We start from the raw sequence: 24259 nt of genomic DNA on the forward strand, positions 1-24259 counted from the left end.
GCACTGAGGGTCTGTTCACACTGACTGACTGATGCAGCAGGACTGCAGCTCTTACTCTGCTTCTTGTAATACTCCTCCCAGGCTTTGCTGTAGTCAGAGCCGCTGCTCTGGCCCTGGTTCTGCTGACCTGCAGACGACAAAACACCAGTAAAAACACACACACATCTCAACACACACACGAAAATAACACATTCATTTGTTCATTTACACATGCGCAGCTCAAGATCTGAAGTTCAGTGTCTACACCCACATCAGCATCATCTCAGAGTCCCTTTAAACACATCTGAGAAACAGCTCATTTCATATAGATATATATATATATATATATATATATATTAGTGCTGGGCCGTTATCTATGTTAATGAGAGACTCTTATCAGGCGATTAAAAAATATGGCCGTTAATTTATTCTGAAAGTTGGGTTGGGAGCTGGCTCTATTCTACGCTAGCTATGATGACGTTCACCTTGATATTTTAGCGCGGATGTATACCTGACCGAATCGCGAGAACGAGTCTTCGAACCTGTGTGTGTTCCTACTGTGAAATGACCAGATCAAACGTGACGTGCTAACATGGATGCAGTTCACTACAGTGAATCTGATTAATGTTAGCTCCACAGCTAACATCAGGCACCTGTAGAGTTCATGAGTTCCAGTACAACACAAATAAACTGGAGCGGGGGCTTTTTACAATGAAGGACGGGGAATGAAAGTCAAACCGGTGAGAGTCTGACAAAAGAGTGGCCTTCTGAATCAAATCAGCAGGATGCCCTTCTGGATCTTTCACTTACTTTAAAGACACGACTGACTACGCTGACATCGACATCTGTAGTCTCGTTATTTACCTTAATAGACAATAATATAATGAAGGTGTTTACATGTAAGAGTTTCCTGTCATCTTGGGTGACTTTAACTGCAGTTCCGCACTTTCACTCATGAACATTTCATTCATGCCCCCGTGACAAACTGGAGTATTAGACGCAAATAAGGAGTGAGGACTGGTGAGCGTGTTATGGAGTTTAATAACGCACGCCGCATGGAAAAAAAAAAACATCCGCATTTCGTGATGGGTGTGTGTGTGGATCTTGTCAGAAAATATGGCGAAAAGTCCTACAACATGGTAATAGTTTGATTAACTCCATTTCTGTTTAGTTCAGGTTTGACTTTAGTCAGATTAAGGTCATCAGAAATCACTGTTTGGAGCTTATGTAGGCCTACAGTTCAACAGTTAGTAAACACACGTACATCTTATTGATCATCATTTATTTTCATCACCGATTATCATTGTAGATCAGTTTCTCAAGCAGTTTGTGAAGCATTTTGGAAACAGGAGATGAGCCCCTGGTCTAATGCACCACCTGGCTTGAGAAAGTCGTTCTCAAAGACTTACTTTTAGTCATTATTTGGGTAGCTCACACATATTCTGAATGTCTTCGGCAGAGTTCAAATCAGCCATTTTAATCCAGATTATTTCCAAGATTTCAGTGAGATTGATCAACATTTTAAAAAAATGTATCTATGCCCACCTATAATATATATATATATATATACACACTTTAATTCATTATTTCTTTGATTACTTTTTGTAGGATATCTGTTCAATCTCTGCATTTATGCATAATTTCACAATTCTCATTCCATAGCAGAATGAGAAACCAAGATCAAACACAAAATACAATACCAGTCTTTTATTGTTTAATTAAAAACTGACTGCAGCAGGAATATAGCGCACTGTCACTTTAAGAGCTGCATGAGTCCAGTATACTGCTGCACATGCATTTTCATTCTGGACTCTTTATGTTCATTGATGACAAACAAGTGTTTGTGTGATTAAATGACTGAGCACTGCTGTTTTACACGCAGATTTGCATACATTTGACCATTTAGGGGCTGAAAAGGGAGATGGGATATGACAATTGTTTTATAATTTGTTCTTTCAGAATAGTTTACAGCCAAAATCAATACAGACTTTAACTGCAGAGCCCTGGACCAAAATTACCAGCACTTTTAGTTTCCATTCTTCCACTCATTTCAGTATTTTAGTAAAAAGAGAGAGCTCAGAGAGAGCCTGAGTGTTTTATCTGAGCTCCTGCTAAAGGTTGGCTTTTATTTCAATGGAAAAACAACAACAACAAGCTCCAGTACTTTTAAAAACACGAATAAAGTGTGTGAAAATAAGAGATGAGCGCTGGAGGACTGTAATTCAGGCAAATCAGTGGCTCTCAGCAGAGTTTCAGATGCTCACCTAGCTTCTTATAATACTGCTCCCAGGCTTTGGAGTAGTCCATCTGTCCGCTCTGAGAGCCGTTGTGACCTGAAACAGGAGGAAAATGTCACGTTTTAATGCTGAAGATTCAGAAGAGAAGATGCAGAAAAACAGAGAAACACACACTCACTGGGGTCCTGCTGACTCTGAGGCTGCCACGTCTGATAGGTGGTGCCCCAACCTCCGGTCATGAATGTTTGCGGCCCACTGACACACACACACACACACGAGAGAGAGAGAGAGACATTAAAGTTTATTGCTATTTCAGCTTCTCTGGCTCTATCAAAAAAAAAACAAAAACAAACATCAAATGTACAAATATTTGACTTTTTTACAAACAAATCACTTTTTTATAGCAGGGGGTTCCCAAACTTTTCAGCTGGAGACCCCAAAATAACAATTGCAGCGACTCACGAAAAAGTTTATTAAAACTATTTGCTGTTAAAATGTCTAACAGCTGTTGTGAAATAAACATCTCTCTGCAATAAAAAACTTAAATATATTTACTACATTATTTAGTTAGCCAGAATGACAATATAATATCATCACAATGCAAGTACACTTCCTAGAACACATCATATTTTATTCTCACACGCACTCCACCACGGTGGCACATCACTGGTTGCATTGGCTCCCAGTTCAGTCCCGTATCATTTTTAAAACACTCACACTTGCATATAAAGCTCTACATGGTACCGCTCCTTCCTATATCTGTGACATTGTCTCTCAGTACACACCTTCCCGTTCCCTGCGGTCTGCTGATACTCTCACCCTTCAACAGCCACCCTGTAGACTAAAATCAAGCCTTCTCTGATGCTGCACCGAGGTTATGGTATGCTCTCCCTTATTCTGTAAGAAATGCCTCCACACTGGCTAGTTTTAAGAAGATGCTAAAGACTCATCTTTTTAAGACTGCATTTTTACATTCTTGATTATTCTGTGTTTATATTTATAACGTTATGTATTGTGTTTTATTGCATGTTTGATTTCTCTGTTGTTGTAGCGCTTTGGGTCTTAAAATCTATTCATATTTCATTTATAGTCATTTTAACTATTTAATATTAAGGCATTGGAATCAGAATGTGAAAACGCATATCCTAAATAAATAATAATAAATGTTAACACACACGTGCAAGGTAAGGAAACAGCTGATAATAGATCTGGCAGCAGATATCGCAGCCTCTGTTAGACACCCACATGAAAATATACTATAGTAATTTATAGTAGATACTGTATTGGAGGTGTCAGTAAACAGACATAGATAGACATGTTGCAGATCAGCCAAAATGTTGCTAGAATTGTCTTTTATGTATGGCCAATACATATTGCATCAGCAGAAATGACTGAGGTCATGTCCAAGTGTTGTGCCATAAGTCCATATACTGATTATTGTGACAGGGCTACCATTCACACACAGAGTTAAAGTCAGTATTATTAGCCCCCCTGTTTATTTATTCCCTCAATTTCTGTTTAACAGAGAGCAGATTTCTCCAACACATTTCTAATCATAATAGTTTTAATAACTCAACTGATTTATTTTCTCTTTGTCATGATGACAGTAAATAATATTAAACTCGATATTCTTCAAGACACTTCTATAAGTGACATTTAAAGGCTTCACTAGGGTAATTAGGTTAACTAGGCAGGTTAGGGGAATTAGGCAAGTTACTGTATAATAATGGTTTGTTCTGTAGACTATTGAAAAAATATATAGCTTAAAGGGGCTAATAATATTGACCTTAAAATGGTTTAAAACAATTAAAAACTGCTTTTATTCTAGCCGAAATAAAACAAATAAGATAATAAAATATGATCAGACATACTGTGAAAATTTCCTTGCTCTGTTAAACATCATTTGGAAAATATTTAAAAAAGAAAATAAAAAATAAATAAATACAAAGGGGGCGTAATGCTAAAAATGCGAGAAGCAATGTTTCATCACTGTTCATTTACTTATTTATTTATTTATTTATTTATTTATTTTAAATGCACCTCTGTCTTGTTTCCTCCAAACAAACCCGTTATCATAACTTTCTAAACAAAGAAAATCCTGGAGAGAAACTTCACATTCTGCTCAGCTCATTATCTCTGATACTCTGAGACCGAAGAAATAAACTTGGCTCACTTCTGATGAGGAGTCGCAGGTCCTTGAGTGAAAGGGCTGAGTCCAAAACTGCTGTTTCCTCCCATTCCAGATGCCTGCGGGAAGAAGAACACCATTAGAGAGGCTGACAAACACAACAACTAAGCAATTGAAATCTAGTCTTAAAACTCATTTCTACACTTTGTATGCATTTTGTTTTTACCAATTTACATTTATTATTTAAATTCATATACATTTATATGACGATATTATTTTGATTTTAATGTTTTGTTTGTATGTTAAATGATCTGTATTTGATATTTATCTGTATTATTTCCAAATAAATGGACCAATTATTAACTATTTTGATGTGATTTTTGACTGTTGTAGCCTGGAAATAAGCATCACAAACAATGCAAATGTCAAAAATCACTTCATTGGTTTGTGATACTTGATTCTGATTGGTTGAGGCATGTCCAAAGTAAGGAATAACAAACGATGAGCTGTTGAATTATTGGAAATGAATACACCTCAGGTGTGCATTATAGTCCAGCTTCCCGCAAGTGATTATTGCTCTCCTCATCTGGTCTCCAACCCTACAGCTGAATTTACTCTTGAGATGTTGTGTGGTGGCAGCAAGGTGGCGCAGTGGGTAGCACAATCGTCTCACAGCAAGAAAGTCGCTGGTTCGAGCCCCGGCTGGGTCAGTGTGTGTTTCTGTGTGGAGTTTGCATGTTCTCCCTGTGTGGCGTGGGTTTCCTCCGGCTGCTCCGGTTTGCCCACGGCAAAATTGTCCGTAGTATATGTGTGTGAAAGAGTGTATGGGTGTTTCCCAGTGATGGGTTGCAGCTGGAAGAGCATCCGCTGCGTAGAACATATGCTGGATAGGTTGGCGGTTCATTCCGCTGTGGCGACCCCTGATTAATAAAGGGACTAAGCTAAAAGAAAATGAATGAATGAATGATGTTGTATGTTAAGAGTCTCTTCCAAAGCCTTCTGTGTTCTGGTGTGATTTTTGACTGTTGTAGCTGTGAAATAACTAATCATTCAGCGAAGTCATATGAAGCTGTGATGAACCTTCCGGAACTACACTCACCGGCCACTTTATTAGGTACACCTCACTAGTCCTGTGTTGGGCCCCCTTTTGTCTTCAGAACTGCCCTAATCCTATATGTCAGAGATTCAACAAGCTACTGGAAATATTCCTCAGAGATTTTGCTCCATATTGACATGATAGCATCACACAGTTGCTGCAGATTTGTCGGCTGCACATGATGCCAATCTCCCGTTCCACCACATCCCAAACGTGCTCTATTGGATTGAGCTCTGGTGACTGTGGAGGCCATTTGAGTACAGTGAACTCATTGTCATGTTCAAGAAACCAGTCTGAGATGATTGGCGCTTTATGACATGGTGCGTTATCCTGCTGGAAGTAGCCATCAGAAGATGGAGACACTGTGCTCATAAAGGGATGGACATGGTCAGCAACAATACTCAGGTAGGCTGTGGCGTTGACATGATGCTCAATTGGTACTAATGGACCCAAAGTGTGCCAAGAAAATATCCCCCACACCATTACACCACCACCACCAGCAGCAGCCTGAACCGCTGATACAAGGCAGGATGGATCCATGCTTTCATGTTGTTGAGGCCAAATTGTGAGCCGAGCATCCGAATGTGTCAGCAGAAATGGAGACTCATCAGACCAGGCAACGTTTCTCCAATCTTCTATTGTCCAGTTTTGGTGAGCCTGTGTGAATTGTAGCCTCAGTTTCCTGTTCTTAGCTGACAGGAGCGGTGTGGTCTTCTGCTGCTGTAGCCCATCCGCCTCAAGGTTGGACGTGTTGTGTGTTCAGAGATGCTCTTCTGCAGTCCTCGGTTGTAACGAGTGCTTATTTGAGTTACTGTTGCCTTTCTATCAGCTGGAACCAGTCTGGCCATTCTCCTCTGACCTCTGGCATCAACAAGGCATTTGCGCCCACAGAACTGCCACTCACTGGATATTTCCTCTTTGTCGGACCATTCTCTGTAAACCCTAGAGATGGTTGTGCGTGAAATTCCCAGTAGATCAGCAGTTTCTGAAATACTCAGAGCAGCCCGTCTGGCACCAACAACCATGCCACGTTCAAAGTCTCTTAAATCCCCTTTCTTCCCCATTCCGATGCTCGCTTTGACCTGCAGCAGATCGTCTTGACCATGTCTACATGCCTAAATGCATTGAGCTGCTGCCATGCGAGTAGAAATGTGCATTAATGCGCAGTAGGATAGGTGTACCTAAAAAAGTGGCCAGTCAACGTAATTTAGCTGTGTTGTTATCTGACAATAACCAAACAACTGAGTGTGCTCACCAGACAATCAAAATCAAGCATTCAGCACACCAGCATTATAAATGGTGGTATTTTTCCAGTGTGTGTGTGAGGAATGAAAGCGTGCGCACCCCGATCTTGTCGTCGATCAGCTGTCTGGCCATCTCCATCTGCTGAGGGGATCCGCGGATGGAGAAAATGCGCACATTGGGATCGGTGTTGGGCGGAGGGTTTCTCTGCAGCTCCACATGGGCGCCGGACTGCTGGTTGATGTTCTTTATGGTCTCTCCACCTGAACACACACACACACACAGAAACCTTCAGAGCATTTCTGGACTTTTTAATGACTTTCTTAATTGCATTTTAAATGATACAAACTCAAAGTTGCATGGATGTTTGAGCAGCTGGGAGGTTTTTCAGTGTATTTAATAAATAAATAAACACACAAAACTTGAAACTCATAATGCTTTTTGTAAATCAAGTGAAATGTTGTTTTGTGGCTGTAGATATGGTCGTTCTGATACTGATAAGTTTAGGAAATGTTTAGCGATACCGATGCCAGAATTTTTGCAGTATTTGCGATATTTGAAACGATCTGATACCATCTTTTTAAATGACATATGCCCGCTAGCTTTGCTTAATACTGCAAGCCCAGAGTCTGTTCTTGTGAGCAGAGAGTAACACACTACTTTATTAATTAAAAAAATAATAAAAAAATCAAAGATAATATATTTCTAAACTAATAACATTCATTTTGTACATGTCTTTATTTTTTTGCACTGCTGTTTATACAGTTATACTGTTATACAGGAATAGATTTTTTCGGTTTACAGTGTGATCTGTGGCTGAACTCGTCTCAGTAAATAATAAGAAGGTCGCTGGTTCGAGTCCCAGCTGGGTCAGTTGGTGTTCCTGTGTTTGCATGTTCTCCTCCGGGTGCTCCGGTTTCCCCCAGAGTCTAAACACATGCGCTATAGGGGAATTAATGAACTAAACTGGCCATAGTGTATGAGTGTGTGTGAATGAGTGTGTGTATGGCTGTTTCCCAGTACTGGGTTGCAGCTGGAAGGGCATCCGCTGTGTAAATCATATGCTGGAATAGTTGTCGGTTCATTCCGCTGTGGCGACCTCTGATTCATAAGTAACTAAGCAGAGGAAAACTGAATAAATGAATGTCCGATGCATACTCTAGTTCACTGTGTGTATTAGTTTTTATTAATGGATACGTCTAATGTTGCGTTCACACCAGATGCAGATGCGGTATTGGAACACCCCCAGGTGTAGATGTGAAGAACGTTCTGACCTTTTCCGATAACCAGGCCGCATTTATCAGCCGGTATTGTGTAGGTGACCTCCTGCAGGCCTCCAGGAGTGCCGATGTTCCAGTCTCCACGACCCCTGCCGCGACCCCGGGGCCCGAGCGGACCCCCAAAACCATCGCGCTCCTGCAGGACACACACACCGAGCATCGTATGGTGGACTCTCTAACACACACACTTTAGTTTTACTAGCAGATCACATTTACAAGTACATCACCTGTACCCCACCATCATTTAAACTTTTAGATTTGTTTATTTCTGATTTCACTTTATTAATAATCCCCTTCTGTGCACTCAGACTAAAATGTTAAAAAATAAATAAATGAAATCTAAGTTAAGAAGAGCAGCAGAGTTAAGACAGAGCGCAGGATCTGTCATGAGGACACACAGCAGCTAAACTTCACTACAGATGTAAGCAGGGCTGTTACCTGTGCCGTCTGCACCAGTTCATTGATGAGGTGAACCGCGTGCTGACACCGCTCAGGCTGACCCATGACCTGAGCCACCCGGTCCGGACTGATGCCATCATCTGAAACACACACACACAGGGATATTGGATCAGAGCGAAGTGCAATAAACTTCAATTGGGGCAAAAACAGCCACTAACATAACCAAAGGGGAGTCAATTTTCCTAGAGTGTATTAGTCAGGCTACCCGGTTACAGTCAACTTGGTTATCCCGTTAGCGTCAATTCAGTTACAGTCTACTCATTTACCATTCGTCTATTTGGTTACCATCAAGTCAGTTACAATCTTCTCTGTAACCATCAGTCAAGTCAGTTACAGTCAAGTCTGTTCCCATCAAGCCATTACCCTCAAGTCTGTTATCGTCTACTCTGTTACTGAATGTCAACTCTGTAACCGACTTGATGATAACAGTCTACTCTGTTACCATCAGTCCACTGTTACCATCAAGTTGCTTACTGTCAATCAACTTGGTTACCGTCAAGTCGGTCACTATCAAGTCGGTTAAAGTCTACTGATACCATCAGTCAACTCGGTGACCATCAAGTCGGTCAGTCAAGTTAGTTACCGTCAAGTTGGTTACTATCAATCAACTCTGCTACCATCAGTCAAGTCGATTATCATCAAGTCGGTTACAGTCTACTGTTACCACCAGTCAACTTGGTTACTGTCATACAGTGTCCATCAAGTCGGCTACAGTCAAGTCGATTATCGTCAATCAACTCTGCTACCATCAGTCAAGTCGGTTACAGTCTACTATTAACACTAGTCAACTCAGTTACCAACAAGTCGGTGACAGTCTACTCCATTACCATCAGTCAAGTCAGTTACTGTCAAGTCAGTTACCGTCAAGTCGGTTACTGTCAATCAACTTGGTAACCGTCTAGTAGGTCACCATCGTGTCGGTTACAGTTTACTGTTACCATAAGTCAAGTCGGTTACAGTCTATTCTGTTAGCATCAGACAACTCTGTTACAGTCTACTCTGTTACCGACAGTCAACTCGGTTACTGTCAACTCCGGCGCCTAGACTGCAGCTCTGCACTAGACGTTTGGCCATAGGAAAAATGGTCGTGCCCAACTGAGCCTGGTTTCTCTCCAGGTTTTTTAATTCTTCACTTTCGCCAATTGAACTTTTTCCCTCTCCACTGTCGCCACTGGCTTGCATGGTTCGGGATCTGTAGAGCTGCGCATCGTTGGATTTGCTCTTCAGTGTATGGACTCTCAGTTGTGAATATTAAACAACACTGAACTGAGCTAAACTGAACTGAACTTAAACACTGAAAACTGAACTGACACTGTTTACATTTACTATGATTTTCTATGTGAAGCTGCTTTGACACAATCTACATTGTAAAAGCGCTATACAAATAAAGGTGAATTGAATTACTTTGTTACCGTTAAATCAGATCCGTCTACTCTGTAACCATTAGTCAATTCGGTTACACCTACTTTATTACCGTCAAGTCGGTTACCATAAGCCAAATTAGTTACAGTTTACTGTTACCATCAGTTAAGTCGGTTACCATTTACTTGGTTACCATCAGTCAACTCAGTTACAGTCTACTCGATTACTGAGAGTCAACTGTTACCATAAAGTGAGTTAGCATCAACTTGGTTACCGTCAGTCAACTTGGTTATGTCCACTTGTTAACATTAACATAATTACCATCAATTCATCAACTATTATCAACTAAATTTAATACAGCAAATAGTAACATGTAAAGTAAAATGCTCCCTATCACATTTAATCATATTGCATTGTTTTACATTAATAATGGACTCAGTTTACTGTAAATAACACATTTGTTGTATATCATCATTCCAGTTTAAGGAAAATTAAAGGAAAACACTTAAAATATATCCGCAGTTCTAGAATGAGTGACAAATATCAGCATTTACACCTCTGCTCAGTTTACATGTCTGAATTAGCATCAGTTTTATTTCAGTCCATATTCTCACTGTGTCCATCTCTCATCATAAAAACTAGATTTTCTAAAAGCTATTGTTTAATATATACACGAGTACACAACGTTAACGCTGCTTTAATTAAATGCAGTAAAATACATTTAAATGAATTATGCCTCATTTAAGCATGTACGTTTCATCTTCGGATAATTAAAGCCACTTCGCTAAACTAAGCACAACTTACAGCCATCAGAACAGACTTTAATTCAGCTACACGGCACCACAAATGTCCAGCTAATTGCTTTCTGATGACTTATTATTTATTAATATTAGCATTAATAAATAATGACATTCAAATGGGAAAATATTGATGCATTTTCCATCCGGGTGCACAAAATGAGCAGATGCATTTCATTACACTGAAGAAATGACAACTAAATACAATAAAACAACATTTAAATTGAACAATCACTATAAAATATTAATATATAAATATAAATAATAATTTTAAAACATGTTTAACTGTTTTATGATTAAATAAAGCGCATTTAATATTAATAAATTACTATAAAGATTTTAAATGCTACATATATTTTAATGCTTTTTCACATTTGTAAAAGAAAAGAAAATTGACTGCAACTAAATAAAATTGATTATACATTAACTACTAGAAACAATTTAAACATTCATATATGACAATTCTGACAAACAAAACATTTGAAATATTCAATACATGCTTATTTGCAGTTTACACTGATTATTATATCAAATTCAGCACTGTACTTCTTTACAACATTACAATCTGAGCAGCATCTCTAACGCAGCAGGTGAATAAAATCAACAGGTGCTACAGAAGAAGAGCGGAGCCGCATGAATATTCATGAGGAGCGGAGTAAACAGTGTAAACATGAGAGAGAACAGCAGATTAATCCTCCTGTAAACTCCTTAACGCTGCAGTGATCCTGCACGACTCAGTCTGAGGAGATCTGATCATCCGCTGCGCACACACGTATACACACATCGCACAGGTATACATGCTCGCTAACACACACTTGGGTACAAACAAAAACACAGTCATTTGCACAGGTATACAAACACACAGACAGACACATATACATACACACACAGGTATGCACAAACAGGTATACAAACACACAATCACACACAGACATACGTGTGCACACAGGTAAACACACATGTACAAACACACACAGCTGCACAGACGTACGCACACAGGTATACAAAACACACGCAAATAGACAAGTGCAAACATGTATAAACACGTACGCGCGCACACACAGGTATACAAAAAAACATGTATACAAACACACAAAAAGATGCGCCCGCACACAGGTAAACACACCCACATGCAGACACACTCATAAGCACAGACATTCACATGGGCATGCAAAACACACAGGTATACAAACAAAAAGATGTGCACACACAAAAACATGTACACACACAGATTCACGCAAGTGCACACACACATGTATACAAAAAACAGGTATACAAACACATACAGGTACAAGCACACACGTGCGGGCAGAGTTACACACACGCACATACAGACACCACACCTGAATCAGTATAAATGTGATGCTAGTGCTCTGATGTGACTCTGACCTGGTTTAAACTGGATCCTGACACCGGCGTCGTTCTGGATCTTCTTGATCATTTCTCCGTTTCGGCCGATGACGATGCCAACCGCAAACCTGGGCACTGCCACCTGTGTGTGTGTGTGTGTAAAACAGCGATATTAGCTAACAAACACCACTACTGCTACTCAGATTAACACAAACAATAACTCTCAGCTAGCTGCAGCAGAAATACTTCTCACTTTAGTTTAACTTTGTTTACTAAAATGACTAAGAGTAATGAAAACAACTATAACGTTTCCAAAAAACTAAGTCAATTAAATTATTTTAATCAATTAAATTACAAATTAAAAGTGTGAAATCAAAGTTGGTTTATAAAAGTGATAATTAAAAACTAAATATGAACCGATATATATCAGTCAACTAGTCAAAGTTTAACTTTTTAAATTATATTTTTTCTCTATAAAGCATGATTTAGGTATTATAGATGTTCAGAAATGGTACAGTTTTATATAAAAAAAACCTGTGGACCCAATAATAAAAACAAATATGGGCCGATATATCGGTTTACCGTAAAATATTACGGCAAAATAACGATGTATTACAAGTTTTAAAAAGCGTGTAGCTTAACTATACAAAAAAAGTTATCTTTGCCAAACAAGAAAATATATTTGCAGAAGCGTTAATTCAAATTAAAATAAAGTGTACCGATACATCAGGACAAGCACTAATCATTATGTTAAAACTGATGAAGTGTTATAGAAGTTTGGAAGTTGTACATGTCATTTGTAAATAAAATAAAAATAAGCCTCTAATACAGTTTGATCATTAAGAAAAACTGTGGATCCAATAATAAAATGACTAAAAAATTAAATATAGGCCGATATATCGGTTTACCATTAACTCATAAGGCAAAATAATGAGAAATTACAAGTTTTAAAAAGCTTGTTGCTTAAATATACAAAAAGGTATCTTGGCCAAACAAGAAAATATATTTGCAGAGGCGTTAATTCAAATTAAAATAAAATAAAAAAATGGACCGATATATCGGGTCAACCACTAATTATTATGTTAAAACTGATGTAGGTGTTATAAAAGTTTAGAAGTTGTACAGGTCATTTGTAAATAAATGTAAAAAATCAAAATCAGCCTCTAATACAGTTTGAACATTAAGAAAAACTGGATTCAGCAATAAAAAATAAATTTAAAAAAAGCGAAAACATGAGCCGATATATCGGTTGACCATTACCCTTATGACTAAATTATGATGCAGATTTCAAAAATGTGTTGCTTAAATATGCATCTTTACCCCTTTATGGCCAAACAAAAATTATATTTGCACAAGTGTTCATTTATATCAGAAAAATAATTTAAAAAGCGGCACAAAAAGTGTGTGAAGTGGTTCAACCAGTGGAAACAATACGTTATTTACCGGCTTAAAGATTGACCTGATAATTATAACACTAAAAATAGCATTTATCGGCCAATATATTATCTGGGCGTTATAAAGTTGTAAAAGGATTTTAATTTAGGCTTATATCCCTGCTGTGAACTTATATTACTACCACTACTACGATCACAATATTACTACTACTGCTACTAATAATAATAATGATAAACACACAAAAAAAAAAAGCTAAAAAACTAAACTAAACACATTAGCTTTAGTCTGCGCTCTTACATCAATGCTGCTGCCGAGTCTGGATCCGAAATCACTGCGTCCGCTCCTGAAATCTCCCTGATCCTTTTCCCGGATGATCTCCACCACCAGCTCTCGCGCTTGCTGGAACACGAACACACACACACACATTTTCATACTTTTCCAGCACTGTACAAATGTCTCAATTACATATTTACATCCATATACATAATCAGATTACATCAGATGTTGCTTCTTAAAGTGCAGTGTTGTGTAGTATAGTGTAGTAAAGTGTAGTTATTTAGTTTAACTCTTTCCCTGCCGTTGAGGAGGATAAACGCTTCACTGCCATTGACAAGTTTTACAGCAGTCCGTGTTTTAGGTGTATTACGGTAGGAAAAGCCCTAAAACATGTCCTGAGAGAGGTACATGATGTCAAGTTGCTCCAGGGAATTAAATCTGAGAGAAAGTACGATCATGGATAAAATAAGAGTTCTACAACCTTCCTTTGACTTGATCTCTATCATTTTAGATCTGTTTTAAATCTCGACAAGAGACCAAAATAGAGAAGCTTTATTTTTATGATTCGTGTCATTGTCACTGTCAGATTGCACACCTTACATAGTGGGCTACCTAATATGGTAAAGGCAGGAAAGATCGGATGGAAGGATAGGCAGGAAGGATAGGATGCATGGATAGATGCATAATTTTTTATATTTATATATATTTCATGATACCAAATTTGTTGGCAAATTTCTGGGAATTAATGCCATAAAAATCAGTCGTTTTTAAAACCGCAAAAAAATAAATATTATTGAATTAATTAATTAAAAAATTCATTTTAAAAAATCGTAGAGTATTTTCCTATTGCTATTTTACACTAAGATTTTTTCTCTAATGTCCGACTTGATCGAAATGGAAAACAAATAATCCCTCGCTGTAAACATGCTCTTTTTCTCCAACATATTTTTTTCTTAAACACTATAATAAACTAAATGAATGAACAACAGTCCGTCCAGAAGGTTTGTTAAAAGTATTATTGAGATGTATTGTTGGTGATTGGATGTATGTCGGCCCAATTGTGTAACTTTACATAGAGATAGAAAAAAACAAAGTCGCATTTAAAATGATTTAAGACCTACAACACAATATTTCAGTATATAGAATATATAGATTTTATAAGGGCTAAAATACAGTTTTTAGTATGTGTTTATGAAGACTCTCCATAGGCGTGATGTGTTTTATAAAAAACGTAAAGGCAGCTGCTTATATGGTCCTTCTTCACCCCTAACCCTCACATCAAACTACAATCTTAGTCCAAAAACCCTGTTATAATTTAAGCATTTTGAGTTGACAGCACAACGCATGTCCTCATAAACCACATTAAAAGAGTCCAGCTATCTCATCATCATGACATTATACACATTTATGTCCTTGTAAGCCATATAAACAAGAACACACATACACACCTGCACTTTATAGGGGTCTCCGGAGATTCTCAAGGGTTTGTCTGATCCGGTGGGCATGGGGTCGTCCTGAATCATGATCATCTTCACTCCTGTCCGCTCCTGCACACACACACACACACACACACACACGTTTTACTTTAAAACAGTCATCAATGGGGTTTACATACAGTGTAACAGCAAGCCTATTTATTTAATTGTTGTTATTATTAGTTGAATTTAATTTAAGTTTATTTATATAGTGCTTTTAATTATTATTATTATTATTATTATTATTATAACAACATTCTACACACAATCCCCCATAATGACAATGTGGAAAAAGAGTTTCTGAAATTGCTGCAGATTTATTAAAAATAAAGAAGCTGATAAATCAGATGTACATCAGTATTCACAGGCTTTGCTCAACACTTTGTCTCTGCACCTTTGGCAGTGATTACAGCCTCAAGTCTTTCTGAATATGACGCCACAAGCTCGCCACACCTGTCTTTGGGAATTTTTGCCCTTTCCTCTTTGCAGTACCTCTCAAGCTCTATCAGGCTGGATGGGAAGCGACGGTGTACAGCCATTTTCAGATCCCTCCAGAGATGTTCAATAGGATTTAGGTCTGGGCTCTGGCTGGGTCACTCATTCACAGAGTTGTTGTGAAGCCATTTTGTTGATATTTTGGCGGTGTGCTTTGGGTCATTGGCCTGCTGGAAGATGAAGCGTCGCCCCAGTCTGAGGTCAAGAGCACTCTGAAGCAGGTCTTCATTCAGGATGTCTCTGTACATCGCTGCGTTCATCTTTCCCTCTATCCTGACTAGTCTTCCAGTTCCTGCTGCTGAAAAACATCCCCACAGCATGATGCTGCCACCACCATGCTTCACTGTAGGGATGCTATTAGCCTGGTGATGAGGGCTGCCTGGATTTCTCCAAACGTAACGCCTGGCGTTCACTCCAAAGAGTTCAGTTTGAGTCTCATCAGAGCAGAGAGTTTAGTTTCTGATGGTCTGAGAGTCCTTCAGATGACTTTTGGCAAATTCCAGGTGGGGAGTGTCTTCAGTCTGGCCGCTCTTGGTGGATTGCTGTACAGATGGTTGTCCTTCTGTAAGGTTCTCCTCTCTCCACAGAAGAACACTGGAGCTCAGACAGAGTGACCAGCGGGTTATTGATCACCTCCCTGACTAAGGCCCTTCTCCCCTGATCACTCAGCTTAGATGGCCGGCCAGCTCTAGGAAGAGTCCTGGTGGTTAAACATCTTCCACTTAAGCATGATGAAGGCCGCTGTGCTCAGTGGAACTTTCAGAGCAGCAGAAATGTTTCCGTAATCTTCCCCAGCCTTGTGCCTCGAGACAATCCTGCCTCGGAGGTCTAGAGACAATTCCTTTGTCTTCATGCTTGGTTTGTGCTTTGACATGCACTATAAACCCTGGGCCCTTATATAAACAGGTGTATGCTTTTTCAGATCATGTCCAATCAACTGAATTGAGCACAGGTGAACTCCAATGAAGCTGCTGAAACATCTCAAGAATGATCAGTGGAAACAGAATAAACCTGAGCTCAATTTACAGCTTCACGCCAAAGGCTGTCAATACTGATGTAGATGTGATTTTACAGGGTTTTTATTTTTAATAAATTTACAACAATTTTCTTTTTCCACATTGTCATTATGGGGGATTGTGTGTAAAATGTTGAAGTAAATCAATTTCATCCATTTTGGAATAAGGCTGTAACAAAAAGAAACGTGGACAAAGTGAAGCGCTATCAATACTTTCCTCATGCACTGTATTTTATACTGGCGTGTGCCTATTCAGCTCCTCATTATTTATCTGGACTTTTACCCTCCTCAGAGTATGGTGTTTTAGTGGAACCAATTTACACTCCATGGGAGATCAGGCTTTTTCATCTTTCCACATAAACTGTATCGCTCTGCCCCTTCTGACATTAGACAGGCTGAATCTTTCAGTGTCTTCAACTCAATCCAGAAAGGTTTAAGAGATTTCTTGTATGATGTGCCCCATGTATGATGTTCTTTATATCTTTTATTCTAACTATTATAAAGGTGAATGTCTTCAGGGTTTCTGCAGGTTTCATCAAGTCAAATTTAAGGCCTTTTTGCCCCTTGTGTACTGTTCAGATTGACTCCCCTTTGGTGATGTTGGTGCCCCATTGACTCCCATTATAATCACATTTATTGATTGCAAAGCCACGACAGCATATAATCATGCACTCTTTACTGTTGCTGATTTTCATATTGGGAAGAGCTAGAGTTTGTTATTTTTATTGTTGATCATAATATAGTGTGTGTACTGTAGTGTGTATGGGGGCAGGACAGTAGATCTGTCGTTATTCTCTCCTCAGGCTGCCGTTATCAGTCTCGCACTACTGTTTTCCTCTTTCTGAAGGTCTTGATTACACCATCCTGGAGTTTTTCTGTCATTTGTTCAGCTAATAGGATTGTAAATGAATTATTTGTTGTACTCTCCCATTGACTGCGCTGTGAGTTTACCAACTATGACCCCTTCTGCTGTGGAGAAACACCAGATGTGAAAAGGGTCCACAGTAAAGTGTGACCATTATTATATTATTGCACGTGTGACTTTAATTCCAGGCGATGGCACTGACCTGCAGTTGTTTGATGGTGTCTCCTCCTTTCCCAATGACCAGGCCCACTTTACTGGCCGGGATCAGGATCTCCTGCACTGCGCTGCTGCCGTCCATCTGACTGTGGAAACCCGGCCCGTTCCGACAGCGGTCCACTATCTGACCCAGCAGACGCTTAGCCTGCCTGGAAACAGCCAATCAGAGAAGATCACTGGTTAATCAAGCTCAAAACAACATGGACACGACACAAAATGCAGGATATACCGATTAGACATTTATTCAGCTTCACTCCAAAGACGCATAAGATAAGTTTAATTGTATGTTTTGTTAATTTAATTGCATTTATTGCGCAATTTAAAAGAAATACCCTTTATTAAACGTCATCTGTTTATGCAGAGGTTGGCATTAACACCACAGTCTTATCACCCTGCAGCCAAAGACCAGTTATTCACTAAAGCTAAGAGCTGTATTAAACATTGTAACACACAAAAGTACTGTATTGTACACAAAACATCTAAACATTAACATGTTATTCAATGGTATATTATCTAAATTATTAAATGCACATATTTACACACATTTATACAAGTAAATTGATGGAATGACGTGTTTTGAGTGTTTTCTGATGGGTTAAACTGCTCTTTAAAGGAGATTAATGATGGTTATTTATTCTTACTCGATACTTTCTGGGGTCCCGGTCAGGGTGCAGGGCCGATCCATCATACCTCCACTATCTGCAGAGGGAAAACAGACATAAATACAAGCAACTCTAAAATAAAATGCACAACACAAAAAAAGAGCCATTTGTGACACTAATAATCAAATAGATTTTTTTTTTAATTCAGCAGATCATTTATACACAAATTATTTGCTTATGTAATTAAATGATATAAATAAATCAAAATAAACTGAAAGTTAACCCACCAGCAGCGATCTGGATCTTGCAGTTGGATTCCAGCTGAATTCTTGTGATCTGTTCGCCGCCCCGTCCAATAACTGCACACACAACAAACAGTTTTATACTTTGTTTAACATAATATTTGTCTTGTTTTGAAATTATTGATGCACAAAAATGATGACGTAGACCAGGGGTCACCAATCTCGTTCCTGGAGGGCCGGTGTCCCTGCAGGGTTTAGCTACAACTTGCCTCAACACACCTGCCTGGGTGTTTCAAGTATACCTAGTAACCCTTGATTAGCTTGTTCAGGTGTGTTTGATTAGGGTTGGAGCTAAAATCTGCAGGACACCGGACCTCCAGGAACAAGTTTGGTGACCCCTGACGTAGACATTCAGCAAACGACCGAGAGCATAAAATGAAAACACGTAATAACCAAAATACAGGAAGTTGTGAAATAACAACAAAATGGGCAAGCTGGCCTGTTACACTAAAGAGTGAATGACAGAAATATAAAAATAAACTACACCAAAAAGGGCATGTATTAAATGTTGAGTAAAGGATTACATTAAAAAATCCTAACTAATTACATTATGTGCGGATTAAATAACTTAATCACAATTAAACTCTCATAAATACTGAGAAATTTATCCTCAAAATAACAAATAAAATAAAACATGAAATTCTTTCATAACTATAACAAAAATGTCAAATAATTAAAATATAAAAGTGAAATCTCCATGTAATAATATAAAAATGTATTCGAAAATGTATATGAATTAGTAATGGGTGATATGGATATAATTATATTTGTCATTTATAAAAACTTTACTTTTAAACATGTCTTTAAACATTTGCTGAATTCTCAAAACTGCATTTAGGTTTTCAGTAAATTAGCCACTTTTAATCTACAAGCTGCTTATATATTTTATGTTTATATTTTATTTTTGTCTTGTTCTGTTCAGATTTGTAAAAAAATACAAATCAAAATAAGTTTAGTGCAAAATTAGTGCATTCTGAATATTCATTTTACAAATTAAAATATTTAAATGCATTTTTATACATTTTTGCATATTTAATCTAATTAACGGGGTAAATTAAAAGCACTAATTATTTCATATAAAATAATAAGAGCCATTTGATCAAAGCCCAAATATTTCTCTTAAATAAATAAAATGAATAAATGAATCCTCATTTGCAACACTTACTGAATCCAACCATCTTATCAGGCACTTTGAAGTCTTCTGTTATTATAGCCCTACACAAACAACATCAGCATTACAAACATGCAAAAACACACAATAATAGCAGAGAATAATAAATAAATAAACTTAATAAATAAAAAATAAAATTCTGTCAAAATAAAACTCACCTTGTACCATGTACCATTGCACCGAGCTGATTCGCCACTACAAGAACACAATATATTAATATCACTGTCAGAAATACAGAAGATAATTTGACAGTCTGCCTGATGAAATGTCAAACATTCATAAAGTGCCTTATTAAAAAACAAACTGAAACGAAATCCACATATAAAGGGGTTTAAAATGCTTTTCACCAGCATGGACCATGCCACACTTTGAGCTAGACTTTATTGTGGGGGTGTAGGGATAAAGTGGATGGTAAGAGAACAGTAGGATGAAGGGGAAGTAAGAGGATAAATAGTGAACAGATAGGTAGGTTGATCGGGCGTCCTACGATGACAGAGTGTGGGTATCATCCCTGTAATATTTTGGTAGAGTGATTGAAGGAGTGATAAGGAGGGTGGGTTCAAGAGAACGAGAAGAACAGTGCTAGAGGGCTGATCTGTCTTAAATAAGTGTTAGGGAGTAGGTGATTGGTTAAGGAGACAAAGTGAGGCGTGGTTCCACTGCCGAACCTTAGTTAACAAGTTAGCTCCATTAAAACACGGTTTGTTGTCATTAGAGAACCTGAAGCACAGGCTGTAAAGACTCCACCCACATCTGGAAGGGGGGCGGGGAGCAGCATCTCATTTGCATTTAAAGAGATTGTTTTTGTTTTCACCTAAAAAGGAGCTTATATTATATGAAATAAATAAAGCAAGGCGTTTGGGACTTTCAGACACTTTCTGGAAGAACCTTAACCTTATTTCAGACTTTGCAAAAATTACAATATGACTCCTTTAAGATGACAAGTAATATATTAGAAAATATCCTTTAAACCACTGCTCTGGTTTAATGTCACACATAATAATAATAATAATAATAATAATAATAATAATAACAATAGATGAGATTTAACTTTATTGTCATTACACATGTATAAGTACAAGGCAATGAGATGCAGTTTAGGTCTAACCAGCAGTGCAATAGCAGCAAGTGCAGGATACAGGTATAAAGTGCAGTTATAGAAAAACTGGTGATAATTAAAGTTGGATGTACTATCAACATTATATACAGGTTGTATTAGCTAGAAGTATACAGATAGATAGGAACAATTACAAATCTATATGTGCACTGGATTTGTACTGCACATATGTTAATGTTATTATTAATGTAACTATTAAACATTATTGTTATTATTAATTTCTTAATTAAAATGGGTAAATAAAAAAAATTAAAAATCCATAAAAATTAAAGGAAAAAATATAAATAGTCTTAAAGGAAGACTAGTTTTAGGAGTAATTTGACATTACAATAAACACACATTCATGCCCAATGCACCAAAAATCAAGAAAGAAATGCATAATGAATGTATATCCTAATTAAACAGAAAGAAATAATTAAAAGTAGCTTATAATGAAGCCATGTTCAATTACACAATATCATGCACTTTACATAAACAAAATACATAATAATACTAAAAATAAAACATTAACACACAGTGAATCTTCAATGCACTAATAATGAACACACTAACACAGAGAAATTGTTAAAGTGCAGCTCGTGTGTTTGAGCTCTGACCACACACACACACACACAGCTTTCACTTCCTGAAGCTCGACTCTAGCGCTGCTTTTTCGGACCGTTTCATGAAGTTTCGCAAGCAGCAGAAGAGCAGAAACTCCAAACAAAGCTCAAACTCAGCCAAAGGTCAGAAACATGAAGTCCTGCATGGAGGAATATTCAGCTGCTGCTTTACTCCAGCACCGCACACTCATTAACACAGATGCTTTTTTGCTGTTTGCTTGATTGGTTAATACAGGACGATCATTTTCAAGATGCAGAATTATTTATTTATTTATTTATTTATTTAGTGTAAAGTCATGTCAGAATCTAAGGCAAGACAAATATACTTAAAAACCTTTTTATTAATAATATTATTATTATTATTTTTAATGCTAAGTGAGTGTCTTAGGCAATTTAAATGATGAGAATTTAAATATGCATATCTTAAGGTATTTTCATGGTAAGAAAATGTATTTATGCATGCATGTATGGTATGTGTGTATGTATGTATTTACGTATGTGTGCTGATCTACTGGGATTTTCACGCACAACCATCTCTAGGGTTTACAGAGAATGGTCTGACAAAGAGGAAATATCCAGTGAGCAGCAGTTCTGTGGGCGCAAATGCCTTGTTGATGCCAGAGGTCAGAGGAGAATGGCCAGACTGGTTCCAGCTGATAGAAAGGCAACAGTAACTCAAATAAGCACTCGTTACAACCGAGGTCTGCAGAAGAGCATCTCTGAACACACAACACGTCCAACCTTGAGGCGGATGGGCTACAGCAGCAGAAGACCACACCGGGTGCCGCTCCTGTCAGCTAAGAACAGGAAACTGAGGCTACAATTCACACAGGCTCACCAAAACTGGACAATAGAAGATTGGAGAAACGTTGCCTGGTCTGATGAGTCTCCATTTCTGCTGCCACATTCGGATGCTCGGCTCACAATTTGGCCTCAACAACATGAAAGCATGGATCCATCCTGCCTTGTATCAGCGGTTCAGGCTGCTGGTGGTGGTGTAATGGTGTGGGGGAGATTTTCTTGGCACACTTTGGGTCCATTAGTACCAATTGAGCATGGTGTCAACGCCACAGCCTACCTGAGTGTTGTTGCTGACCATGTCCATCCCTTTATGAGCACAGTGTCTCCATCTTCTGATGGCTACTTCCAGCAGGATAACGCACCATGTCATTAAGCGTGAATCATCTCAGACTGGTTTCTTGAACATGACAATGAGTTCACTGTACTCAAATGGCCTCCACAGTCCCCAGAGCTCAATCCAATAGAGCACCTTTGGTATGTGGTGGAACGGGAGATTGGCATCATGGATGTGCAGCTGACAAATCTGCAGCAACTGTGTGATGCTATCATGTCAATATGGAGCAAAATCTCTGAGGAATATTTCCAGTAGCTTGTTGAATCTCTGACATGAAGGATTAAGGCAGTTCTGAAGGCAAAAGTGGGTTTAACAAGGTACTAGTGAGGTGTACCTAATAAAGTGGCCGGTGAGTATTTTCATGGGAAGAAAATTATGTACTTTTTACTTTTTTATAATACATTAATTTATTTACTTTTAATGCTATGCGAGCACCTTATGCTATTTTTACAGTGATAATTTATTTATTTCTTTTAAATGCCATCTAAGCATCTTTACTTCATTTTCGTGGTGATAAAATGTATTTATTTATTTTTATTTACTGCAATGTTAGCATCTTGACTCATTTAATTTCAGTTTTTTAGGCTATTTTCATGGCGAGCATATATATATATTTTATTCATTTCCGCATTTTAGTTTACTTTTATAAGCATTAAATGCATGCCTTTAATCATTTATTTATAAAGTCCAAAATTGTTAGTATCTTTTATTCACATTTCAGATCAACAAAAAATTCTGCCAAAATTACTTCAAGTTATGCAGCAACACTAAATCAAAACCTCCATTAAATGAGTCTTTTATTGCCACCAGTATTGAAAGCGTGTATTAAGTGAAGTATTAATGATGTTTAGCATCTCACCTCCTTCATCCAGCGAGCGTTTCTGTGTAGCGTATCCGTACAGCGAAGCATCGACCACTGGAGACGAGTTATTCATGTGCGGCAGCGGCTCGCCACCCATCTTAATCTGGAGACAGCAGAGAGAAAAAGACCGATCAACAAACACACAATAAACAACACTGCAGTGTGCAAACGCAACGCAAACACACAAACAGTCATCCTTCATTATGAAAGATTCAATTCTAAAAGGTAAAGAGTGACCCTAATCTATAAAAGGTTTAATAATGTGTTCAGAATATTTTGAAGCCATTTTATGCCAATTCAGTGTTGGGCTAGCTTCTGGAGGACGGTGTGGCTACTTGGCCGTCCTCGTGTCAAGACCATGTCTTTAATTCTGTGATCTTCATTCATCATTGTATTTAATTATTTAATTTTCTCATTTTAGGACTATTTTAAAAGGCAATTTTATTTTAATTATTTGTTTTTTTAATGCCATGTCAGCATCTCTGGCTATTTTTATGGCAAATTTATTTATTCATTTATTTATGCCATGTCAGAACCTTGCATTATTTTCAGGCAAATTTAATTTAATTCATTTATTTAATTATCATTATAATTTTTTTTAAATGCCATGACAGACGATTTTCATGGCAATTTTATTTTTATTTATTTATATATGTTTTATTCATTCATTCAACATCAGCATCTCAGACTATTTTTATGCTAATTTTACGTATTTATTTATTTATGTCTCATCAGGATCTCAGGCTATTTTCATGCTAATTTGATTTAATTTAATTCATTCATTCATTTTTATTTTTGAAA

The 24259-nt window shown here is 37.8% G+C and overlaps 1 protein-coding gene across 1 annotated transcript in view; it reads right to left on the bottom strand.

The window, feature by feature from the left end:
• Nucleotides 1-24259, bottom strand: part of fubp3 (far upstream element (FUSE) binding protein 3) — a 49355-nt gene that overhangs the window by 4153 nt on the left and 20943 nt on the right. Inside the window, exons 2-17 of the mRNA XM_056457189.1 lie at nt 23456-23561; nt 19901-19937; nt 19737-19786; nt 18557-18628; nt 18309-18366; nt 17654-17816; nt 15050-15148; nt 13623-13724; nt 11970-12072; nt 8401-8501; nt 7957-8098; nt 6785-6945; nt 4390-4463; nt 2395-2471; nt 2244-2312; nt 56-127 (exon numbers count right to left, since the gene is read on the bottom strand). Of these exons, the coding sequence (XP_056313164.1) occupies nt 56-127; nt 2244-2312; nt 2395-2471; nt 4390-4463; nt 6785-6945; nt 7957-8098; nt 8401-8501; nt 11970-12072; nt 13623-13724; nt 15050-15148; nt 17654-17816; nt 18309-18366; nt 18557-18628; nt 19737-19786; nt 19901-19937; nt 23456-23561 (1486 nt within the window). The remainder of the gene's footprint in view (nt 1-55; nt 128-2243; nt 2313-2394; nt 2472-4389; nt 4464-6784; nt 6946-7956; nt 8099-8400; nt 8502-11969; nt 12073-13622; nt 13725-15049; nt 15149-17653; nt 17817-18308; nt 18367-18556; nt 18629-19736; nt 19787-19900; nt 19938-23455; nt 23562-24259) is intronic.

The sequence above is a fragment of the Danio aesculapii genome, chromosome 5 (genome assembly GCF_903798145.1).
Source record: "Danio aesculapii chromosome 5, fDanAes4.1, whole genome shotgun sequence".
In the NCBI taxonomy this organism is placed as follows: domain Eukaryota; kingdom Metazoa; phylum Chordata; class Actinopteri; order Cypriniformes; family Danionidae; genus Danio; species Danio aesculapii.